Here is a 26246-nt window from a genome sequence, read left to right on the forward strand (position 1 = left end):
CCTCGTCACCCTTCCCTTTAGTTTTGAGGAGTTCTGTAAGAGGGAGCATGACCGTGGCGAACCCCTTTATGAAGTCGCGGTAAAAGTTAGCGAACCCGATAAAACTTTGTAACTGCTTGCGGGTTCGAGGGGGTTCCCAGTCTAACACCGCTTGGACCTTTGCGGGGTCCATGGACAATCCCTCCCCCGACACCCGGAAGCCCAAGTAATCAAGTTCGGTCTTGTGGAATTCACATTTCGACAGTTTGGCATACAGTTTGTGTTTACAAAGGGTGCTTAACACTTTTCTGACCAAAGGCACATGAGACTTTAGATCTTGTGAATAGATAATGATGTCATCAAGGTACACTACCACCCCCTTGAACAGGAAGTCCCGCAGCACTTCATTGATAAAGTTCATAAAAACGCCCGGGGCTCCCTGCAGCCCAAACGGCATGACAAGGTACTCAAATTGTCCCAGTGGGGTGTTGAAGGCTGTCTTCCACTCGTCCCCCTCTTTGATGCGGACGCGGAAGTATGCGTCTCGGAGGTCGAGTTTGGTAAATATTTTCCCCTTTGCTACAGTGTTTAATAAGTCCTTTATCAACGGGATCGGGTAGGCGTTGGACATGGAAATCCCGTTTATCGCACGAAAATCTGTGCAAAGCCTAAGAGACCCGTCCTTTTTCTTTCGGAATAGGACGGGGGCGGCATGGGGAGCTGTGGCTGGTCGAATAAAACCACGCTTTAGATTTTTGTCCAAAAACTTTCGGAGTTCAGCCTTCTCCGCCCAACCCATGGAGTACAGTTTCGCTTTGGGAAGCTGCTGCCCTGGGATTAGCTCAATGGCACAGTCTGTAGGGCGGTGGGGCGGTAGCTCATCCGCTTCCTTCTCGCTAAATGCCAGCTTTAAGTCTCGGTACTCCTTGGGGATGGAGGCGACTTCCTCAAGTGTGAGGCACGCCCGCATGTTTTGGGGGGGAGCGTGCGGCCCCCACTCGGGGCGCCAGTGGTGATGCTCGCACCTCCAATCTGGGAACCGGACGATCTGTTCCTCCCACCTTATGTCGGGTTGGTGGCGGGCGAGCCTGTGTATTCACCTTTAGGAATCCATACTTTAGGTCACATGGAAGTTTCAGTTCATACCAATACTGTTTTCATGTGAAGACAAGGGATATATATGTTCTAGCTGTGGCTTTCTTAATGAAGTTGCTCAAAAGAACCACTGCAGTTGCACAAGTCATGGTGGCCACATGTACAACCTTATGTAGAAATATCTGCTCATACAAATAGTTCCTGTGTATGATCTTGGATACAAACCCACCAGCAATATTGTACTGTCGTAGGGTGGGTGTCATTTAAGAAGAAGAATGCAAGGTAACACCTTTTTTCCATCCTTGTTTTTTAAAACTGGGACTACCAAAACTCTGGCATAAATTTAGCTATTTTTACAAAGGGCTAGCCTAAAAGTGATTTATTGCTAATTTTAAAAGTGTTTTAAAGAGTTCATTCAGATCCCTAACTGTCGATGTTAAAGGAGATAACCTGAAACATAATTTTCTTTTAATGTAAATTGCTCACCTGGAGAAGAGCATTGATATATTAATGCCCTTATATTGCCCTTTTTGTATCCTCTTTATTCATCTTAGGGTTGCCAGGTCTAACTCAGAAAATATCTGGGGACTTTGGGGGTGGAGCCAGGAGCAAGGTTGTGGCAAGCACGATTGAACTCTGAAGGGAGTTCTGGCCATCACATTAAAAGGGACTGCATTTCTTTTAAATGCCTTCTTTCCATTGCAAATAATGGACGATAGGGGCACCTTTTTGAGGGGCTCATAGAATTGGACCCCCTGGTCCAATCTTTTTTAAACTTGGGGGAAGGGTTGAGGAGAGGCACCAGAGGCTATGCTGCAAATTTGGTGCCTCTACCTAAAACATAAAATCTCCCCACCACCACAGAGCCCCAGATACCTGTAGATCAATTCTCCGTTATGCTCCATGGGGTATAAAGGGGTGCTCAGCAGACATTTCCCTCCCCCCCTTTCTGATAACCCTGAAATGGGGGGACAACCTCCAAACCAGGGGATCCCCTGCCCCCACCTGGAGATTGGGAACCCTAGCATCCATAGAAAAGTTCTAAAAGGCATTCCCCACATGTTTGCTCCAAAATGTTATTACCTGAACCTAAAGCATCCAACACCAAACTCACTAGCCAAGTCAGTCTTGGTCTTGCAAAGTCATGGTATCACTGTAAGCTGGGAATCAAAGAGCCACCCATGTCCCCAATGGCCTGTGCTATTTGCCACCTAACGTTAGACTTCTTACCTTACTGTTATCATTGCTTGCTGTTCACTAAGAGTAGTCCTAGATATTATTCTGGGGATATTAAACAGCAACTAATTATTTTTTGCATCACTTTTCATGTTATAACTGCAGTAATGTAGCCCATGATACCAATTTTGATATGGTCGTAAGTTGCAATAATATTTTGCTTAACTTCTTTGAATATATCCAGGTAAAAAGTTATATACTGAAGAAATTTTCTAGAGGCAGGCCTTTGAGAGGCTTTTCAGACTTTGAAATGTTATTAAGGGGGGAAAACACATTCCCTAAAGTTTATGAGCTATACATTCAGCAAAACTTACACATGAATCACATTCCACACTTAATTTTCAAAAAGAATTGTGGTTTGAGATATGAGTTGTCTGAGAATTTTGGAAATATATCTTGTTTTGGGGATCACATTTTTCTGTATCTCTGCACTTCATGGAAAATGTGTTTAAGACTATTTATCAAAGTTATCTTATTCCCAAGAAGAATGTAAAATATGTAATTGTTGGTTTTGTTGTTGTCGTCATGAGGAAAAGTTAGGGTTAGGGATTAGAGTGCCCTGAAATATAGAAATCTTTTTTTGTTGAATCATGTATCTGGTTTTCCTGTGAAATATCAGGAAACATTTTTAAGATCTCATTATGACTGCTCAACTTGTTTTTGCTGGGTATTGGAAGCAAAATACAGCACCAGGTGTGCAGGAATGGTTAGATATGGAGGTTTATATAATTACTAGAAATAAGGCCCATTGTGAGATTACATATAGTGGGCTCCAGCAAGATGTTTTGGTTGAGAGACGTAAGATTGGCAGGCCATGTAAACGTGTGGCACCAGTGACATAGCAGTAGGCTGCAACCATGAGTGTTCCTCAGCTGACTCACCCAGCCTGAGAATGCAGGAGTGTGAAAAGGCGAAGTGTGAGAGGTAAGCATGGACATGTATAGAAAGGATGGAGGAAAAACTGGAGGGAGGCATAGGCCAGTGGTGGGGTGAGGGCATCAGAATGGCTTGGTGGGGTTGACCAGAGGCATCAGTGAGAGGGAAGGGGAGAGTGTCCAGGAGACTGTGATGGCTGACAGAGCATCCAGTGAAGGGAGACAGAAGGCAGCAGTGGGATAATCGGTGACATTGGTCAGAGGTATAGATTGAAGGGAAGGGGAGGGAGGGAGAGTGGAATGGGTAGTGGCACACCCAGTGAGGTAGACAGAGGTCTGTGTTGGTGTGAGGGCCTGATGATTCTTGGTGGCATAGGCCTGAAGCATAGATGGAAGGGCAGGGAAGAGAGGGAGAGTGTCCAGGCTGGCAGCATACCTCAGAAAGCAGCCATCCCTTGAGCACAGATGTAGGAGAAGGAGCGGCAGGCCTATCTCACTCACAGCTGGAGGACGCCACTCCTCAGGAGAGACAGGAGAACTGGCTGCCTCAAGAGACATAGCTGTTACGGCATTCTTTTCTTGTGCAGTCAGCAGGGAAGAGTACCGGACACACAGAAGTGCAAGAACTCAAGTGGCTGTTGATAATCCAATGGTTGTTGGAGCGCACACCAGAGCTAATGGGAGAGCTAGAAGTAACCAACATGCTCAGCCTTTTATTCTATAGGATGAAGCTTACTGTATTACAAAATAGAACAAAGCAGCAAACAAGTTGCACTTTTAAGACCAACTAAGTTTTATTCAGAATGTAAGCTTCGTATGCTCTAAGCAGACTTCATCAGACAAAATTGGAATGGCAAGCAGCCGTTCTTAATATAAGTGGGCAGTGAGTTGGTATGTAGAATCATGGGAGTGTTTTTAGCAGATTAAAAGAATCACAAATTGGGGTCTGTGTTTGTTAGTTAATGTTGTTAACTGTGCTGAAAAAAACATTGGAGGGTGATAAAAAGCAGATTGATGTCGTAGGTGTGAAGTGCCATAAATCTGGGTAACATTCTGGCTTTGTTAGTTTTGGGTTTAAATAGAGGGCATAGTTACTCAAGAGGTTATAATATCATTATAGTTTACCATTAGAAAAAAGGAATACATTAAAATACAGTGGAGGATGGGTTAGTGTATGTAATTAGATAAACAGCCAATATCCCTTATTTGAGTATGTCAGCAGAGCCAGTGTGTACATAAGGCAAGATTTGGCAGTTGCCTCGGGCACCGGCTCTTGGAGGGGCGCATTGTTTCTGGGCACTCAGGAGCTGGAAGAACTCTCCCAGCCCCTGTGGCCCAGAAACAACGCAGCGCCTTTCAGTCCTGGGCTTTGAACTTACTCCCCAGGAAACATGCCTGGAATCTTGCCGAGGGCGGTGGTGTTCTGCTTTCCCCTTTGCCCACCGACTTGGAAGCACTGCTGAAACTCCGTGGGATTTATTCACGAGGAAGCCTGCTTAAAAATCAGGGCCTTTTCCTCTCCCAAAGGCCTGTGCATTCCTCACCTCGCTTGCTTTACACCTGCATGGTGGCGTCCCACGGGATCACATGCTTTGCAAAGGAAGGGTGCTGCCTTGTGCAATCGTTGGCAGGGCGGCCCCAAGCCTGAAGAAGTCCCTTGTCTGCCACCGTTAAAGCCGCAGCAGCTGCCGGACAGCAGGAATGGACAACAGAGAATGGAAAGAAAGCGGGTGGGGGGGGGGCAAAGCTACTGAGGGGCAGGGCTTGCCTCAACAACTTCCCTTGACATTACTGCCCAAATAAGGAGCTTTAAAATAACCCTTGTCTACCATGGCTCTACAGAACACCCCCCCCCTCCCAAAGCCAGTATAGGTTGGGCTTCCTCTGTCGGCCAAGGCATGGAGGCTCAGTAGGTGAAGCGGGGCAGTGGTGAGGAAAGCAGGGTCCCTCTGCCCGATTGTCAGCTGGGAGAGGGGAGGGGGGGGGGGAGGACATGGCAGATCCTTCTCCCTCTCCAGGACTGAAAGGTGCCACGTTGTTTCTGGGCGTGCAGGGGCTGGGAGAGTTCTTCTGGCCCCTTGCACCCAGAAACAATGGCACATGATGACGTATGATGTCATCATCCCCCGGAAGCACGCGTGCTATGTGCGTGCACGAAGAAATTACAGGGGGAATGGGTGTGTGTTGGGATTCTGCCGTGGGCAGCAGAACCCCACACACCAGCCCGGTATGTCAATATAAACCATCCCCCAATATTCTGATATACTGTTCTAAAAGAGAAATACATATTAGTTAGCCATTAGAAAAACAGGGTACATTAAAATATAGTGGAAGGTGGGTTAGTATATGTAATGAGATAAACAGCCCATATCCCTTATTTGAGTATGTCAATACAAAAAAAATTATTCTGATACACTGTTCTAAAAGAGAAATACATTGGAATACTGTGGATGTATAACTATACTCAGTGAGAATTGGTTTAACACAGGGGTCCTCAAACTTTTTAAATAGGGGGCCAGTTCACTGTCCCTCAGACTGTTGGAGGGCCGGACTGCCGTTACTGTACAAGGCCGTGGGCCGTCAGTTCTCCATCTTCTGCATCTCTCTCCCTTCCCCACACCACACACCCCGGCCTGGGAACTCACCTCACACTCTGTCTCCGCCGCCTCAGCCCAGTGCCGGAAGTGTGCATTGCTAACGCGAGTTTAGGTCGAACGTCACTTCCGGTCTGATTTTGCCATAACCCAGCGGGCCGCATAAACGTCCTCAGCGGGCCGCAGTTTGAGAACCCCTGGTTTAACATATGTAATGAAAATAAAAACCAATATCTCTGTTCAATCCTGGGGAGGTGTTTGTTCCAATTTTCATAATCAACAGTTTCTCTCTCCATTCTGTTCTTGAAGTGCCTTTGCAGTAAAACAGCTGCTTTGGGGTCACCCATTGAATGCTCAGGAAGGTTAAAGTGTTCTTCAACAGGTTTCTCAGTTCTGTAATTCCTGATGTCAGATTTGTGTCCATTTATCCTTTGGCGGAGGGTTTGTCCTATTTGCCCTATGTAGAGAACTGAAGGGCATTGTTGGCATTTATATGGCATATGTGATGTTGGAAGATGAACAAGTGAATGAGCCTGAGATGGTGTAGTTAATGTTGTTAGGTCCAGTAACTGTTGTCTGGGTGTATGTGGCAGCAAAGTTGGCACTTGGGTTCATTGCAAGCTCTGGTACCAGTGTACATGCTCAGATGCAATGTTGTATTGTTGTGGCTGAGGAGTTGTTTGAGATTGGGGGCCTGTCTGTGTGCAAGGAAAGGTTTACCCCCCCAGTACTTTTGAACAGTACTTCTTCCTATGGCTTCAAGCTTATTACATTATTCCCACCAGACTCCGTCTGCATCAACTCAGATTGCTGAGGCCTACAGTGTCAGATATATAGAGTAAATATTCTTTTTGACTTATATTCCTGATATTGAGTTAATCTAGGATGACTGCACCACCTTGTCCCCCCCCCCCCCACCCAAATCTGCTGAAAACTTAGTTCGGGTCTCAACAAACTTTCTTTACATCTAGGAGCCAGACTTACTTTTTTCAGCCTGCAGGGTTTTGTATTTTAATTAATATATTTTCTTATTATTGCCACTAGAAAGCCTAAGCCTAATTCCTTTCATGATTTCTCATAATTTTATAACAAAATCTCTGCCTAGGTATTAAAAGGTTACTTTTGAAGAATTCCACAACTGTAAAAAAAAAAAAATCAAGTAGGAACCAAGGATTAATGTATAAATATGCCCAAGGGAGTGTTAGGATCTCAATGAAGGCATTCTCTAGTAGATACAAAACTCTTTGGGGCTGCATTTTCCATTACCTAAGGTGCATTAATGCAATATGAATCATAAAATGCCTTTTCATGCTTTATATATCCACTCAGGCTCTAACAGTGAGAATGCAGTGGAGCTTTCTGAAGCTGGCAGTGTCTCTCTGCTTACGTCCAGGGGGAGGGGAGGGGAAGTGGAAAAGAGTTGCTCAAATAAGTGACAGCCAAACTAAGAAGAAAAGGTAATTTTAAAGTACAAACCCTTTGTCTCTTTGCTTCAGTGCCATGGCTAGCTTCAGAAAGCCCCACCCAGTCTGTCTTTAAGGGAAGGGTGCACGTTTCTAAAGCTAGCCAATTTCCTTTTATTTTCGCTGGGAAGGGGAGTGAACAAGTATTGTAAAGAGAAGCAGCAGCCAAGCTACAAAACAATAATATGAATGGTTTTCGCTACAATGAAATTTGGGCATCATGGCAGCCCGGGAGCTGGATTGGAACTGTGACTTGCAATGCAGTCCTATTCAGAGTTAAAGGTAAAGAGTTGCACCCTTCTAAATCCACTGAGGTTAGTAGACTGAGAAGAGTATAATTCTGTTTAGAATTGCACTGCTTGTGTTTAAATGACAGACAGGTTTATGACCCAGCAGTTATCCTTTCATAATAACCACTTTTCCTGATACGTTAGAGAACTGTGTTAGTATGAGAGGTTGTGTTTTTTATTTGCTGGAACATTCAACACCCCCCCCCCTTGCAGTGTGACATGACAGAGACCAACAGAAAATAAATCACCTGGTGCTGCTTATTTCATATTTCAGCTTTCCTTTAAAGGAGTTGTTGGGAAACTTGTGTTCCAAGGAAACTGCACATACATGGGAAACATTATTTGTTTTATAGATGAGATTTGCATATCAGATCCTGTAGAGTGATACTTTCAGAGCAATATCTGTATTTCGGTGTCCCCCACTGACAATGCTGGCCTCTGACCAGCCCAAACTGAACATTGTTGTTGAAGTGAACCCACTCTAACTGTTGCTTGTTGTTTTAGTAGTAACATGATTGTAGTTAATTAAATTATACTGATATTGTGTGACATGACCTGCCCTGAGCCTGCTTGTGGGGAGGGCAGAATAAATTGTATTTATTTATTTTCTTCAATTTTTATCTCCCACAATCCATAATAAAACTGTGACGTGGATAGCGAGGCTAACCTGATCTCATCAGATCTCAAAAGCTAAGATGGTTTGACCCTGGTCAATATTTGCATGGGAGAATACCGAGGAATACCAAGGTTACTTTGCAGAGGCAGGCAATGGCAACCCATTTCTAAGAACATAAGAACATAAGAGAAGCCATGTTAGATCAGGCCAATGGCCCATCCAGTCCAACATTCTGTGTCGGCCAGAATATATATACATATATATATATATATATATATGTATATATATACATATATATGTATATACACACACACACACACACACTGTGGCTAATAGCCACTGATGGACCTGTGCTCCATATTTTTATCTAACCTCCTCTTGAAGGTGGCTATGCTTGTGGCCGCCACCACCTCCTGATATTTCTGAATATCTCTTGCCTTGAAAACCTTACAAGGTCACCATAAGTTGGCTGCAGCTTGACAGCAAAAAGAATGAAACCTTCGTGAGTTGGAGGTATACATAAAACGTTCAGTGCTGTCTTTTAATAACTAGTATGTTGTAATATTATCCAGTAAAGTATTATACTCTAGAAAGGTATGCATTTCTCTCCACTTGAATTTAGAATGCTATAGAATTAGCATGGACTGAAATCCTTCAAATAAAAACTGCAACTACTGCTTATGTGCAGTGCCTTTCTTGTTCTGTTGCCTCCTTAAAGACTCAGTTCTTTGTTGTTCAAGATGTGGGCTTGAGAACTTTAATTATGCTTGGTTTGTACAATTATGCAAGTTTCTTGATGAACCCAGAAGTCTTCACATGCAAAACTTAGAAAATCTGTTCCAGTAGCTGTCAGAAAAGACACAAATGTCTAATTCTCAACTGGCTTTTTAGGAGAAGATTAAAAATTACTTTGGATGACAGGAACACGTGTTTCCACATTTGAGACAGACCAGTTGCCTCAAATAGTACCAGAAATAACAGAGTTGCTCTGTAAGTAGTGATCCTATATGAACCTTGGTCTTCAGTTGTATATGGTGTGATAGATCAGAGGCAAAGATGAGTCTAGGTGGCTTAACATGTTTGGAGTCATCTTGGATAAGACAACCTAAAATCAGCTAAAAAGAATAAACAGCGTGCTTCTTGATTTCAGTAGATTTAGAAGGGCACAAGTCTGCTTAGGATGGTTCTGTCTGCTAAGTCAGCAACTTTAATTGTCAATAGTTGTCCATTATCATCTGTCTTCTGAGATCAGTTATTCAGAATCCATTTGTAACATATATAGTATTCTTTCTAAGATAAGGATTCTGGATATATGCTGGAAAGTCTCCATGGCATAATGAAAAGCAATTTAAGAATAATTTCAGGCTTATACAAATCACTTATTAAAAATATGCGATCTGAAGTCATTTGTGTCATTTCATAGTTGTTCAAAACGTCAGTATATAAAATGTTTTCTTTCCTTTTGATAAAATGCCAAATTCTATCACCTGGATGATTTATTTCTACAACTTCTCTGCACTGACAACCACCATGTTTTGCATTGTTATTTCCCAACTCTGCTGTAAATTGAGGATCTTGCATGAGGAAATGTAATCATTTGAGGGTTTTTTCCTTTGGGACATTCCCCATGCCAAAAATCACCAGCATTCAATGTGTTGACCTGGCTTAATCAGCAAAGATAGAGGTCCTGTATCTGAGTGTAATGGGGCTGAGTCAAGTATCAGGCTCCCACCCCTGGATGGTGCAACACTTGTGCCAGCCCAGAAGATGAAGAACCTGGGTGTGATCCTGGATGCCTCACTTCCCATAGAGGCCCAGGTCACCATACTTGCAAGGTTTGCCATTTACCATTTTTGGCGGATTAGACAATTGGTACCCTACCTTGTCCCCCAGGCCTTAGCTACCGTGACCCATGTAGTGGTCACTTCCAGGCTTGATCATTGTAACTCGCTCTATGCAGATTCCAGATAGTGCAAAAATGCAGCAGCATGCCTGATAACTGCATTGTCTGCGTGAACTTGCATTCAGCTATGCCAGTAGCACTGGCTACCAATCAAGTACCGGATCCCTTTCAAAGCCCTCTGCGGGCTGGGACTGACATATCTGGGGGACCGTCTCTCCCCATATGTGCCCAGAAGAGCTTTACACTCGGCTAACCAACATCTACTGGCTGGCCCCTGCCCAAAAAGACATCTGCTTAGCATCAACCAGAGCCAGTGCATTCTCTGCCCTGGTCCTGGCCTGGTGAAACATGCTCCCTCTTGAGTTCCGGAACCTGCTGGACCTTCTGCTATTCTGTAGGGCCTGTAAAATGGAGCTGTTCTGTCAGGCCTTTGGATGAGGTGGCAGGCATCCAGTCAAGCTGGCTTCCCTTACTGCAGCTCTTCTTTCTTCTGTCCATCCTAGTTTTTAAGAAGAGCTTCAATGGCTCAGTGGCTCCAGCTTGAGTTCATCCTATTTTATCAATGTCTGTCTATTTTAACGTGTTCTAATTGTATTAATTTATTGAACTGCTGTGTTTAATCTATTGTATATTGCTTGCTGTAATCCACCCTGGGTCCACTTGCAGGGGGGTCAGAATAAGAAATTAAATAAATAAATTTACAAAATATTTATTAAGTAATTTCTGTGGGTCTTTGCAACTCTATAGTCCCTCATTTTGTAGTGTTTGATATCAAAGTGTGTGCAGTGTGTCCATTAGAATGGTGTTTCTTTTTTCAGCGTACTTGACTTTGCTGTGATTCCTCCCTCCCAAATAACAGTTTCATTCTTGTGATAATAAAGAGGCAGGGAAGAGGAGGATGAGTAGTAAAAGTTGAGTTTTTTCTAGCATGAAATCTAGTTAATATGTTACCATTTATCTTAGGTCAGAGCAGTTTTGAAAGTAACAAATACATGGGCATTTCTTTTGACTCTGCTGTGCTGCTTTTAAAGAAAAATGTGGAAATACGTTAAGCATTGCTGATTTAATAAAACAAGGTCAGCAGTAGTTACGTAGGCAGGGTAGTACTCCTTTGCTCTAGCATTGTTGATCTACAGGTTTATTATTATTTTTGGTACACTAGCAATAATATACCCAGCTGAATCCAGCAGCGGTGGTTATGAGAGCTAGCTGAATCAGAATTAGCTTTTAAAGTAAGTCCTCAGTTGACAAAAACAAAAATGTGCATGGGGCTGAATGAATAGTACCTGATTAGTATTCCAAGGAAATCTGCATTGAACTCTCCTTGCACACTGAAAGAGCACAGTAGAAAAGCTGACACAGTTACAATGAATGTTGAACATGAATGTTCACATGATAGAGTATTGTAGCACAATAGAGAATTGTAGTAACTGTTTATTAGAGACATACTGTGAACTTAATGTTAAAAACTAACAATATTGAAACAAAATAGGCTTAGTTTTGAAATGGTTAATAGCCTCCATGCTTATCGTCTTATCAGTTAGAATCCAACAGTTAAATGAAATACCAGTGATTGATTCAAATTCTTTAGTATGGTGGACGTATCTTACAATAATGTCTTAGTGCCTAAAAAAAGAATGCTACCTTTCCTCTTGTAAATAGTGACTGAAATATTAGTTTGCTGTGCTAACTTCTCTAGAACAGTGGCTCCCAACCTTTTTGGCACCAGGGACCAGTTTTGTGGAAGACAATTTTCCCACAGACCAGTGTGTGTGCGGGAGGGGCGGTGCTGGGTTTTTTGCTGCCCCCCATGGGGGTCTTTAAATGAGGGGTAGGTGAAGGTCGCTGCTGCGCTGCCCCTTCCACCTTCCTGGACCCCAGCGGATGAAAGAGGTGGTACTTTGAAGTGAGTCTACGCTGCCCCTTTCATCTGCCCAGGTCCCAGGTGGGCAAAAAGGGTGGTGTGGCATCTCTGCCTCGCTCCATGGTGCGGTTGTTAACAGGCCACGGACCGATACCAGCCCAGGGGATTGGGGACCCCTGCTCTAGAATTTTATAAGTATATGTGTCTTAATGTCAGTTATTATAATCTTCAGATGCATTTAACATATACAGCTTTCATTTTTTTAAAAAAAAAAAATTCAGTTATACAGATCACTGCAATCTTCTCGTCTGAGAATAAAGTTTCAGACAGCATACTTTATTTTACCTTTATGAGCAAAATTTTAGTGGCTTATTTTGTTAAATTTTGTTTAGTTGCAGATCGTTTAGGCTGTGATTCTCGCACACGGTTTCAAGTTCCTCCAAATACTAAACAGTGGATTGCCTTGCTGCAGCGAGGAAATTGTACCTTTAAAGAAAAAATACTGCGGGCAGCTTCGCACAATGCTTCAGCTGTGGTAATTTATAACAATGTGTCCGGTGAGGAGCCTGTAACTATGACTCATCAAGGTAAAAGCAAGGATGTCACATCCTTCTCTCTTCTTTACCTCTCAGCTTATTTGCTGCATGTGTGGCTTTACTAGAATTTTTAATAGCATTCAAATGTATGACTTGTTTTCAGATGGCATGCACAAATAATATTTGCTTTCGTTATCAGTCATTATGTTTGTCCTGCAAAGTATTTCATTGTCTCATTTGTGTAATCACAATAAACATATCTGACTGTGTTTAAACTTTTCAGTGTTTATCAGCCAGGTGTCTACAACACTGCTACATGAGAGCCTCATGAAAATTCTCATGCTCTCCTCTGAAGGATAGGGTGAGAATGTTATGAGACTTCATATGTCATGGGAGAAACTGAAATAAAAGAAGGGTAGGCATTGGCAGCAGGGTGAGGGGGGCCACTCATTTAACACATTTACACATCTGTGTTAGCCATTATAAACAACCTGCCACAGGCATATAATTATCTGTAGAAATTGAGCTATCTTTTAGAAGAATCTCTCTGTATCTAATATTTGGTTCTTGTGTTCCAGTATTTAAGTTTTACTTTGCACACTGGTGTTGAGTTTTTAACTGGCAAAAAGAAAAAACCAATAGGTATAGGTAACACTGAAGAACTTTGCTCAGTCAAAGAACTCATTAAGTATGGCTGCATTCCCTGTAACCTTGTGTTCAGTTGGACTTCTGAATCAATTCCGAATCAGAATTCATTCAAATCCACAAGAAACACTATACAAACAAGATCAAAGCTTTCTTTAAACAATTCTCCTGCCAGTAGACCTCCAGTGAAGTAATCAAGGAAACAAGTAGTTACAAGAATGAGCAGTTTTAAAGCAAAACTCATTCCTCTGGGCCATTCCATGTGCCTAGGTGCTCTGGTATTTTAAGCCCTTTCATGTTCTTTTTCTAGGCTCATCTCTCTCTCTATCGTAATGCATTTTTATCTTTTTTAAAAAATAATCTTTTAATAGTGGCATATCTTTAATAGAGAGAAAAGTGGATTTTATGCAATCTAACACTTCCATACACCTAACATATTTTCCAATATTCAACATTTTCACTTGTCTGTTGAGATTTTTTGAAGAGCAATATGTTTAAGCAGACAAAGTGATTTTTATTGAGTAGTCTTGTCTAGGAGAAATTATCTTCAGTTTCTTCACTCTTATAGGGACTAGCTACTGTTATGTACAAAACAACTGCTTGTTTTCCTTTTGACAGAATCAACATAGCTAAGGAGAAAAAAACTGATGTAGAAGGAAGAACACCTAATGCCTTTTTATCTGCCCTTTTATGATGGCATACATGAGTCTAGCATCGGACATGAATGCTGCATTGGACATGAAGGCTGCTGCCTTCTCCTATTTGTGCATGTAACTTGTCAGGCACTGATTTTAATCTGGATATTTTGGGACAGTTTTTTTAAGCCATGCGTATGGGGCTCTTGCCATCAAAGAAGTGGTAGCAGAAGCTTTAATAGAGAAAGCAATGGCCTCATGGACTCTGCGGAGAACTGAGTCCCTTTTTTGGTTATTTGGATCCCTCCTTTGGAAGAGCCACCCCAATGCTCAGCTAGCCGCAGGAGCATCTGTTACTGGAACTTTCAGTTACCATAGGGTGGAAAGTGCATTCTTTCAGCCTCTCCAGAATGAAAATGATCATTGGTAGGATCTGAATGTTCCTCTTTTGTCTCAGTTTTTAAAAGGGAAGGTAAGGGAAATGTTGAACTCAGCTCTCTAACCCTAGAGAAAACCTCAAGGGCTCTTTTGTCATCATCATACTGATCATCTTCGTGGACTCTGTGCTTCGCACTGATGGGATATTGTGCACCTATCGGTACTTCAAAGCCTTCAAAAAAAGGATTTTCACGCCCCTCCCACCGGTCATGCGTGGCTCCCCACCACGCATTCTCAGTGAGACGGGCATGAGGATCCCACCAGTTCCTTTCTGACCGCTGCGCGGATAGAATCTTCCTCCCGTCTTCTTGTCGGTACTTGCCTTCGTTGCCTTTCGACATCTCATTGCTACTTTTCTCTTCGTTTCTCAATGTAACCTGTAAGAAAACATGGACACTTTGAGTGTGTGAGTTGTTTTCTGCTCTCCCCAGTGGGGGGGGGGGGAAGCCCCCTCTTTTTTCCTCTCAGGTGTGTGGAAAAATTGTGGTGGTGTTTCAAACGCTGCAAGAAGTGCGGCAGCAACCTCCCTTCCCCTGACGGACATGACCTTTGCTTACTGTGCCTGGGAGAGGGACACTGCCCAGAGACTTGTACGCACTGTGTGAAGTTTTCCAAACACGCGAAAAAATCACGCTGCACGACTTCACACCATGCTTAAGGAAGTAGCGCTTACTCCCAGCATGCAGTCCCAGGTTGATTCGGGGCATGCATCGATGTCGATCTCATCCACGCCGACTCTCTCCGCCCCGGCTCTTTCCGACGCCGATCAGTCGGTGTGGAAACGCTCGACCTCGGCATCCGTCTCGGAAACCTCCTCTCCTGCTAAGAAACTCATAAGAGGGACAGGGAAAGAAGAGCAAGAAGGACTCTAAGAGCCCTTGGGAACACCCTAGCCATCCCTCTACCCCAATCGGTCTGGTGGAACCAGGCAGGGCTCCCCTGCTGCAGCAGCTAGCCTCCCCTATTTGGCAGGCTCCTTCGCAGAAAGTACCTCAGGCAGAGTTCTTGGACTTCGAGATCGATCTGACGCAACAGACATCTCACTCCATATCCTCCAGCACCGAACCGAGTCCTCCACCTTGACTGGACCAACAGGGTTGTACGCCCGCTTCCCTGCTTACGTGCACACCGTGCGCTTACGTGCACACCGGCAGAGGTTTCCATTCCAAGGACCTCGGAGGATCGGCCTCCACCACCACTGCCCCCACCGCCGCCAGTTTGGGACCAGCGACAATGGCACTACTTGTATGGAGCATACCCCATGCATTGGGCTACCCATGACTACCCTGCCTGCCGCTGGACTGGGATTCACGCTCTGCTGTATCCTGCCATTCTTGCCATAGGGATCCACACCGGGGTCCGGATCCTCCGGCGCCAAAATGTCCAGCCGAGCGCCCAGCTGTTCCGCAACCTAAATGCGTTTCGACCCTCGACACTGAGGACCCTGGACTTGCCCCGGCAGCCATCGGAACCCAACACGGCTTCTTCCATCTCCGACCCTGATTCGGACTCGGATCAACCTTATCGTCCGGATTCTGACACTGAACCTTCTCCACCACAACACCTGATGGAGGAATCACCAGTTTCCCCATCTGAAGACCTTAGGGCTTACAGCAGTTTCGTCAAACGCATGGCCCACTCTTTATTGTTGCCGATAACGCAGCCGAAACCCCTTGTTACTGACACGGTCCTCAATATAGTCCAACGTGACGCGTCCATGCTGGTAGCCCTACCCATGACCTCGGTGCTTCTTCAAGCAGCCAAAGTCCCATGGCCGAAACTGGCATCCACACTGATTTCCACTCGACACGCCGATCATATGTACAAAACACAGGACACGGAAGCTGGTTTTCTTTTTAACCATCCCAAACCAAACTCTGTAGTGGTTTCCTCTTCCTCCAAGAGTAAACTTACCCATTCTACACCCCTTGATAAGGAGGGAAAAAAGCTTGACTCCTTTGGCTGCAAGATCTACTCAGCAGGAGCTCTGGGGATCAAGACAGCGAATTACAAAGCGTGCATGGCCAGATACCAGTACGCCCTCTGGGAAAAGCTGGTGGATATCCTACCTTCCCTACCAGAGGACAAGGCTCTAGAGGTGAAACACCTTCAGAAGGAAGGCATGCTCATTGCGAAACACCAAGTCAACACTGCCACAAGACGTTTTGGCGTCTTTGCCAAAACGCTAACAACAGCAGTTACCCTTCGCCACCACGCATGGCTCCGCATTACAGCACTGCCCCAAGACATGAGCACGTGGATAGAGGACCTTCCCTTCAAGGGAGACGGCTTATTCAGCTCCACCACTGAGACGGTCCTACAAGATCTGGACAAGAGCATCAAGACATCCAAGAATTTGGGTGTCTCTACCTTGTCCTGCTTGAAGACCAAGTCTTGGCCTAGATCTTGGCCTAAGAAGTTCTTCACCAAGTCACCCCCTGAACAGACGTGGACCTACCGTTCCCAGTCGGGCCACTCCAGACTATCATATGGAGCAAAACAGAAGTTTTCTCCGCAACAACAACAATACAGGTCTAAGGGGGGCAAAACACCCAAGCAGGGCCTTTGTCTCTCCCCCACCCACCTAACCCATACTTACCTGCATGGAAAAAATCACCACCGATGACTGGGTTCTATTCATCATAGAACACGGTGATCACATCGAGTTCATCCAATGACCTCCACCATCAGGTCTCCTTCAGAGGTCCTCCTGCAGGAAGTCACAAATCTCTTATCAAAACAAGCCATAGAACCGGTCCCCCCAAATTCCCCTTCTGGGTTTTACTCCCTTTATTTTACTGTCCCCAAAAGGGATGAGGGCCTCTGGCCCATTCTGGACTTGCGAACCTTGAACAAGTTTATCGTGTACAAAAAATTCTGCATGACATCTCTTCAGCACATCCTTCCCCTCTTAGAGCAGGATGGCAACCTTGGACCTGAAGGTTGCATACTTGCCATCCACCCCCACTTCAGGCAGTATCTATGGCTTATGATTGGAAACAAACGCTTTCAATACACCGCACTTCCTTTTGGGATCTCGACTGCCCCCCATGTCTTTACGAAGACAGTGGTAGTCATTGCGGCTCACCTTTGTCTTCAGGGAATCCTTATATTTCCGTACATAGACGATTGGCTGATGGGGGCCCCAGCAGTGGACACTCTACAGCTGCATCTCAACACTATCCTACAGCTTCTCCGAGACCTGGGGCTCCAGGTCAATATGCAAAAATCCCATCTCACCCCGTCAACAAGAGTACGGTTCATAGGAGCCATCCTGGACACCCACCTTTACAGAGTGTTCCTCCCTCAGGAATGAGCAGTGGCCCTGATCGACCTTATCTCTACGATTCGGGGACAGGGCGACGCGTCAGCACTCCTGATACAAAGACCCCTGGGACTAATGGCAGCTACCACGGCTATACTCCTCCACGCCCGTCTCCGCATGCGACCTCTACAGTTGTGGTTCGTGAAGACTTTTCAACCACCTTGACCTTTACAATATCACCGCCTAACAATCCTGGCCCAGGTCCTAACCTCCCTAACCTGGTGGGAACAGATACACAACTTGCTTCAAGGTGCTCCCTTTCAACTGCCAGCCCCAGCCACAGTGGTAACAACAGATGCCTCAGTGTGGGGCTGGGGGGCTCACCTGAATGGTCTCTGTGTCGGCGGACCCTGGGAGGCCTACCTCCAGAGTCATCATATCAACTATCTGGAGCTACTTGTAATACGGTATGCCCTGCGTTACTTTCACTGCCTCCTCCACAGCCGGGTGGTGTCTTTCATGACAAACGATACCACCACCCTATACTACATGAACAAACGGGGTTATGGTCTCCCATAGCCTCTGCCTGTTGGCTCTCAGCATTTGGGAAGACTGCCTTTGCTGGAATGTTCACCCAGTGACAACACACCTGCCTGGCATCCAGAACATTACCATAGACACCCTGAGCAGGGGAAACTCCTCCTTCCACAAGTGGGAGCTCAACTGGAAGTATCTTAGACCCCTCTTCAATGAGTGGGGTCGACTGGACATAGACGCTTTTGTGACCAGGAGCAACACTAAGTGCCTGGGTTTTTGCTCCAGAGGGGGGTACGATCCCCTGTCTCTGGGGGACGGTACAGGAAACATCTATTCCTCTTTCCCCCACTGCCCCTGCTGACCAGGGTAGTCGCCAAGGCTTGAGCCCAGAGACCTACCAGGATCTTGATTGCTCCATGGTAGCCACGTCAGCCATGGTTTCCAGTCCTCCCTCAGTTGTCCACCCATCACTTCCATCAGTTCCTGCTGGAGCCAGACCTCCTGGTGGCTCAGGGGGGCCATCTCCTTCACCACAACATCCCACACCTGAAGCTCACAGCATGGCCACTACAGTGATGTCCATTTGGAGGACCATGTCCTCCTGAATAGTAGGCGTCTGGCCACTAGGCGCTCTTATGAGTACAAGTGGAAAGCATTTCTGAAGCATAGGGATACTCTGCCAGTATCCTTGAGAGACACACCCTTGCTGCCGGTGTTCAGCTTCCTCCTTTCTCTGTTGGACAGATGCCTTACTCTTTCCTCTCTTCGTGTGTGCCTAATGGCCATTTCTGCAACTCACGATCTAGTTGATGGGTTGTCAGTCTTTGCCCACCCATCTGTTAAGAAGTTCCTGAAGGGTCTTGCCCACCTTGCTCTGGTGCATAGCCCCCCCCCCCCCCGCTGGTGCTTTATCGCCTCTCTTCGAGCCCATAGTGAATTCTTCCCCCCATCTCCTGGCATGGAAAACTGCGTTCCTTGTTGCGATCACTTCTTCTAGGAGAGTGGCGGAGCTTAGAGCTCTTCATTGTGATCCGCCTCACATCTTCTCGCAGAATGGAGTCTGCTTAATTCCAAGCTTGGACTTGCTGCCTAAGGTTGTGTCCGAGTTCCACCTGTCTGCGGACATCAACTTCCCCACCTTTTACCCTAACCCTACAAATGCCGAGGAGCATCGCCTACATATGCTAGATGTACGCAGGGCACTCTCCTTCTATTTGCATCGCACCAAAGGTTCCAGAAAATCTACTTCGTTATTTGTGTCCTACGCACCCAGTACGCTCGGACAGGATATCTCCTCCCAGCGTTTATCGAAGTAGATTGCAGAAACCATAAGACTTTGCTACTTACTGGCTAAACGGCCCCTACCGGGACCTGTGAGAGCGCACTCCACCAGGGCAGTGGCCTCTTCCACGGCTTTTCTCAGAGGGGTCCCGTTGCAAGACGTCTGTAGAGCAGCCATGTGGGCTACGCCTCATACCTTCCAGCACCCTCCTCCAGGTAGGTCTTGTGGCTTGTCAGTCTCCCATCAGTGTGAAGCACAGACACCATGAAGAAAATAAACAGGTTGCTTACCTGTAACTGTTGATCTTCGAGTGGTCATCTGTGCATTCGCACTACCTGCCCTCCTTCCCCACTGCTGTCGGTTCTCTAAGGGCTTACAGCTGTCAGAAGGAACTGGCAGGATCCTTGTGCCCGTCCCACTGGGCATGTGCAGTGGGGAGCCACGCATGGCTGGTGAGAGGGACGCGAAAATCCCTTTTTTCTAGGCTTTGAAGTACCGATCAGGATCGGCGCAGGCGGACTATATCCCATCAGTGTGAATGCACAGATGACCACTCGAAGATCATCAGTTACAGGTAAGCAACCTGTTTTTCCTTCTTGGGGATTTCTACCTTAGGGCAGAAAGATGTAGGATTTTTGGGTTTGTGGTGAGTTTGTTTTGTTTTGTTTTTTTAAATAAGTTCAGGTGTTTGTTCACCTGGAAGTCCTGGTGACTGACTCCTACTGGGTGCCTGGAGGATATTCAGGAGGGTGGCTGAATAAAGCATAACCCTGCCTCTTGACTGTGCTATTTCAAGGAGGTCGCCCATCCAAGTACTTGCCAGAGCCAGCTTAGCTTCCAGGATCTGACAGGATCGTGCTTGCCTGCAAGGGGAGACAGCCTTGGAATGAGGCACAGCAGCCCTGCTGCCCCTTTCACCTGCCCAGGACCCAGGTGGGAGAAAGAGGCAACGCGACCTTATTCTGACCCCCATGGGAGGGCACAGGCATGGGGGTGGCCTAGGGCAGGAAAAACCCCAGCACCGCCCCTTCTGCCAGGACAGCAAAGGGCTCTCACCCTTCCTGGCTTCCCACATGGTGGAGAACTGGTGTTTCCCTTTAGCTCACCACTCAGACGGCTGCAGAAGGCTGAGTTGAGCAGGCATGATGGGCCAATACAGGCCATCCTGACTGGTCAGTAGAGGGCACGGTTTTGGCACCAAAAATTGAGCCTGCTTCTTCATTATCCAAGTCAGGTGCTTTGTAGTGAATGGCGCTCTCTGGGAGTTCTGCTGAAGCTGGGCAGCTTGGCAAGTGGGTTTGCAGGGATCTCCTACTCCACTGCCTGGAGATTACCTCCCCCAACTCTCCCTCAAAGGAGGTCCCATGATCGGAGACTGCAGTTGCTGTCATTACCATGGCTGAAGCAGTGGGCAAAAACAGCCTTGGGGAAGTCAAGGCCAGAAGAGCAAAGGTTTTTTGTTTTTTGTTTTAAACAAGGGAAAAGTCACCCAGAAAGGCATAGGCATGGAAAGGAAAGAACAAAGTGCAAAAAAAATGAGTTCCTTAAAGGAAAATCTCATGAGCTTTCTAAATCCACTGCTGTCTCAGGTGAAGGAATGAAAAAGTCTGAGGGTTGGCCGCACCCCCACCCCCAGAATATGCAGTCAGTTTCCTGCCTCCAGAGATTGTGGGAAGAGGAACCCAAGTATATCAGAGAGAAGTGCCCTTTCACATTAGTTTTGGTTCACACATTCAGTAGAATAAGGAAGAAGAGTACCGAGATGGCAGAATGTACTACATCACTTCCGATGGATTCCAGATTTGATTGTTCCTTCATATAAAAACATTCTGTATGAATAGAAAACTGGCTCAGCAAGGAGAGACACTTACTCCTCCCAATCCCCACCTGATTTTTCTTAACATAGGCACACTCCTTTTGATCTCAGGAAAAGACTAACATGCCTAATAATGGAGTCCAATGTTATTTCAACCTGGAGTAGAGGAAAGCAGGTTTACTCTCCATTAGCACTTGAAATTATCCCAACAGGAAAACCCTCTCATTATTTATTTGACTTTATGCTTTCCTCAGACCTTCAAGCATTTATGTTAGCACATTTGAATGTTTTCCGTTCAATGAGTTTTTGTGGTGGGTTTTTTGGTATCCCTTTTTTGAACAGATTTTGTCAGTGTGGTTCTGGCATTATTGATACCTTACCATCTCACACATGATGCTGGACTGCCCCTTGCTAAAAAGAGAGAGACAGCAGTGGATCCAGAGGTGGATTTTAATTTGCAGTAACATCTTGCCAGATTCCATTTCCATAAGCCTACTTTCAGACATACACTATGATGTACAGCAGCTGTTGTAAAGATTTTAGCGGCTGCTTCTTCTAGGCATAAGAGGTTAAAGTCAAATTAAAATTATTTAAAAGAATTATTCTGTGGTTTATGGTTGTTCAAGTCCTTGTGTCCATGAACAAAAAAGGCACAGTTATGGTGGGGTTATATTGTTGTGTATCTGATATTTTACTGACACAGCTCTTGAAAAGTACATCAGTGCAAAAGTCTTCATTTGTATCCTGTAGCTCTTCAGTTGCAGCACAGAATTGCTCTGTGAACCTTTTCTAATAGAGTAACCAACACTAAAATTAGAGGCAAAGGGATATTAAAAGAAATTTGCCACAACTGTTACTCTGTTCCCTTTCACTGCCAGTTTCTTGTCCCTTTCATTCCCTTTTCTCTTATCACTGAGCACACTGCAGATGTTCCTCTAGTTAAGGAACTTGGGAGCTGTGATTGGTAGTGAAAATCTTCTGATCTTCTTCGTGGTCTCTGTGCATCACACTGATGGGAGTAAGGCGCCTGCGCCGATCTCGATCGGTAAACTTAAAAGCTGCGGATTTCCGCGCCGACGTCCCAGTGCGCATGCCCAGGAGCCCCCACCACGCATGCTCACTGAGACGGGCACGGACATCCCGCCAGTTCTCTTCTGACCGCCGCGCTGATCAGTCGATCTACTTGCTTCGGTCGGTGAACTTTTCCCTTTCTTTGAAATTAGTATAGTTAGCTGTAGTTTAGTTTTTATAGTTGTTAGTTTAGTTTTTAGTTAGTGTTAGTTGCTGATATTTTGGGGGGCGTTCGGGCGGAGCGCTTTAATTTTGCTTCCTTCCCCCCCCTTCCCCCGTCTTCCCGCCTTCTGGCGCATGGAAAGGCGGTGGGGATTTTTTCGGCGGTGCTCCAAGTGCGGGAGCAAGATAGCCCCACCTGACGGGCACTCACTCTGCCTCCTGTGCTTGGGAGAACGGCATCGCCCCGACTCTTGCACACACTGCAAAATTCTCGAGACAAACCCGGAAGAACCGAGCAGCGAGACTTGCGGCGGCCCTCATGGAACAAACTCTGTCTCCGGTTTGTTCATCGGCGGAGAAGGCAGACCAGCCTGTCGTTACCGACCCGCCATCGACATCGCCATCGTCGGTGGTCGATGCCGAGCGCCCGCCTTCCGACGCCGAACGGCACGTGAAACGCACTGCCTCGGCCCCCCTGTCGGACTCCTCTATGCCAGCTAAGCGGCCTAAAGAGGATAAGGGCGTAGCGAGCGAGAAGAAGAAAAAGGCAAAAAGGCTGGATAAGCCAAAGCCTAAATCTTCGTCCTTCATCGCTCCCACCTCTCCGCAGGACCCGACGGCTCCGATTATACCGCCGCTGAAGCTGCTTGCCTCACCGATTCGACCAATCACCTCGATGTCGACGGAGCTCGTCATTTCCTCCGACTCCGACCAGGAGATCGAGCCCGGCCAGCGTCCCGACATCGAACCGCCGTTTCGGCCTCGCCCTCGAGCTCCCCGCAGTCCACCCCCTCGGGACCGAGAGGAAGACCTTAAGGACCGTTCACCTAGGAGCCGATCTCCTCGACGCCGAGACCCTGCCCAGGTCCCATGGGACCAGAGACAGTGGCAATATTTATATGGGGCCTACCCCATGCAACCTTCTTTCCCGTGGCTCCCTCCTCGTCAACCTGATTGGGACCAATCTTCCGATGCTTCCTACCGGTCTCGGACGTCGTACCGTCCCCCACGTCGCCCAGCCTCCGCGTCGGTGTCGAAGGCTCCCGACGTCGAGGACACCACACCACCAGTTCGGCATCGAGCCCCAGCAGAAAAGCCGAAACCAAAGTCCCCGGTGTCGCCGCCCGACCCGCATCTCTCGGATCGTTCGGAGTCACCTGCGCGATCATCTAGGTCGCATGATTCATCGGCTGATGAACAAGATACCTCCTCGCCAAGACAACCCTCCCCTTCACCGAAGACCTTCGAGGAGCAGCCAATCTCCCCCTCGGAGGACTTAAAATCATACGGGGACTTGGTAAAGCGCATGGCGCAGTCACTGTCACTCACCACTGTGCAACCCGAACCGATCATTACCGACACGGTCTTCGATATCGTCCAGAGGGACACTTCCACCGCGGTGGCGCTGCCTTTGACCAATGTCATGATGCATACTGCCAAGACCTCATGGGACAAACCCATTTCGACGCCTGTGTCGTCTAGACGCCTGGACCATATGTACCGAATCCAGGAAGCTGGTGCGGAGTTCTTGCACAACCACCCTCGTCCTAACTCCATTGTTGTTTCTTCGTCTTCACGCGCCAAGAAGACGCATTCCACTCCTCCCGATAAGGAGGGGAAAAAATTGGACTCCATAGGCAGGAGGCTGTATTCTACAGGATCGCTGGGCTTCAAAATCGCCAACTACGCGGCCTGTATGAGCCGTTACCAATATGGTCTCTGGGACCAGGTGTCTACACTTCTTCCCAGCCTTCCGGAACAGACCAAGACTGCCCTCCGTAGATTGCAGAAAGAGGGTATGTTGCTAGCAAAGCAACAACTGAACTCCTCTAAACACTCGGGCGACACTTGCGCGAAAACACTTACAACTGCTATTGCCCTACGTCGCCACTCCTGGCTTAGGTCCACGGCCCTCCAACATGATACCCAGGCCTATATAGAGGACTTACCGTTCGATGGCTCCGGTCTGTTTAGTGCAACCACCGACTCGGTGTTGCAGGAAATAGATAAAAGCATCAAAACATCGAGGAACCTGGGAGTCTCCGCGGCACGACCTCAGTCCAAACGACAGGCACCAAAGCCTTGGAACCGAAAACCGTTTCCCAAGTCGCCTGACCAACCTTGGCGCCCCAAGTCTGCCTCCCCATACTCTAAACAGCAATACACGCCCAAGCCAAAGTACTCTCCTCCGGCTGGACAGTCTTCTAGGCAGAAGGGTTCCAAGCAACCCAAGCAGGGCCTTTGACTGCCTCCCGGCCCTCCTCCCTTCCCCCTCCTTGCACCGTACCCGCCTCTTCCCATATTTGGAGGCTTGGGAGACCATTACGACAGACAAATGGGTCCTCGGCATCGTTCGAAGAGGCTATATCATCGAGTTTTGTCAACGCCCTACCACACCGACGTTCGTCTCCACCACCCCTACGGACACGTTGAGAGAGGAGGTCGCATCCCTCCTTCAGAAGGATGCGATAGAGCGCGTACCTTCAGACCAGAACCACCTAGGCTTCTATTCCCGATACTTTATAGTGCCCAAACGGGATGGTGGCCTGCGGCCCATCATGGACCTCCGGGCCCTAAATTTGTTCATAAGCTACCTCAAGTTTCGGATGACATCTTTGCCGAACATCCTCCCCCTCCTGAACCAAGGGGATTGGATGGCCACACTGGATCTGAAGGACGCCTACTTTCATGTGTCTATTCATCCCTTCCACCGAAAATTCCTTCGTTTTTCTATCGGCTCGGACCACTTCCAGTATCGGGCCCTCCCATTTGGCCTCTCTACGGCCCCCAGGGTCTTTACAAAGACTATGGTCGTGATTGCAGCGTTTCTACGGCTTCAGGGCATCACCCTGTTTCCGTATATCGACGACTGGCTGCTAGTCGCTCCGTCTCGAGAGACTCTGCTGTGTCACATCACCACTACCCTCACGTTGCTGCAGAACCTGGGCCTGCAGGTGAACCACAAGAAATCCCGTCTCCAACCCTCACAGAGGGTCCAGTTTATCGGTGCCGTTCTGGACTCCAGGGTCTGCAGGGCATTTCTCCCACCGGACCGGGCGGAGGACATCATTCGGGCGGTGAGGGCTCTCCAGGAGTGCCCTGTCGCCACCGCTCGCCAGTTTCAGCGGCTACTAGGCCTTATGGCCGCCACCACAGCGGTGTTGGTCTTCGCGAGGCTTCGCATGAGGCCTCTTCAACTGTGGTTTCTGGCTCATTTCAAAACCGGGAGGGACTCGCCAGAACGCCGCCTGACGCTTCCCCCAGAGGTCTTGCATTCCCTCGACTGGTGGACGCGGAAGGCCCATCTATTAGAAGGGGCTCCTTTCCACAAGGAACCTCCGACCCTCACCATTACCACGGACGCCTCCCTGTGGGGCTGGGGGGCGCATATGAAAGGACTCTGTGTGGGGGACCGATGGGCTTTATCCCAGGCAGGCAACCACATCAACTTCCTGGAGCTTTTGGCGATCTTTCATGCGGTGAGATCCTTTCACAAGTTCCTGCGGAACAGAACGGTGGCAGTTCTTACGGACAATACTACGGCTATGGCGTACGTCAACCGACAGGGCGGCATGGTTTCCCGCCGACTCTGTGGCCTAGCCGTAGCTCTGTGGGACATGTGCATCGCCCTAGGGGCTTCACTGGTCGCCACCCACCTTCCTGGGAACCTGAACACCCAGGCGGACTTCCTCAGTCGGGGGGGCGCCGCCGGGCACGAGTGGGAGCTCAATTGGACCTTTCTGCGCCCTGTCTTCCTGGCGTGGGGGTCCCCGGAGCTCGACGTGTTTGCCACGAGGGCGAACAGGAGGTGCCCTCTCTTCTGTTGCAGGGGCGGGGTGGACCCGCTGTCCCTCGGGGACGGCCTCCTTGTGCCCTGGACGAGGCACAAGGTTTATCTCTTTCCCCCGCTGCCCCTGATCACCAGGGTGATCCAGAAAGTCATC

At 47.4% G+C, this 26246-nt stretch overlaps 1 protein-coding gene across 3 annotated transcripts in view; it reads left to right on the forward strand.

Moving 5' to 3' along the window:
* Positions 1–26246, forward strand: part of RNF130 (ring finger protein 130) — a 111923-nt gene that overhangs the window by 13289 nt on the left and 72388 nt on the right. For all 3 annotated transcript variants that reach the window (XM_060240334.1, XM_060240335.1, XM_060240336.1), the window contains exon 2: positions 12308–12502. In XM_060240334.1, coding sequence (XP_060096317.1) covers positions 12308–12502 — 195 coding nt within the window. The remainder of the gene's footprint in view (positions 1–12307; positions 12503–26246) is intronic.

Source organism: Heteronotia binoei, chromosome 5 (assembly GCF_032191835.1).
Source record: "Heteronotia binoei isolate CCM8104 ecotype False Entrance Well chromosome 5, APGP_CSIRO_Hbin_v1, whole genome shotgun sequence".
Lineage (NCBI taxonomy): Eukaryota > Metazoa > Chordata > Lepidosauria > Squamata > Gekkonidae > Heteronotia > Heteronotia binoei.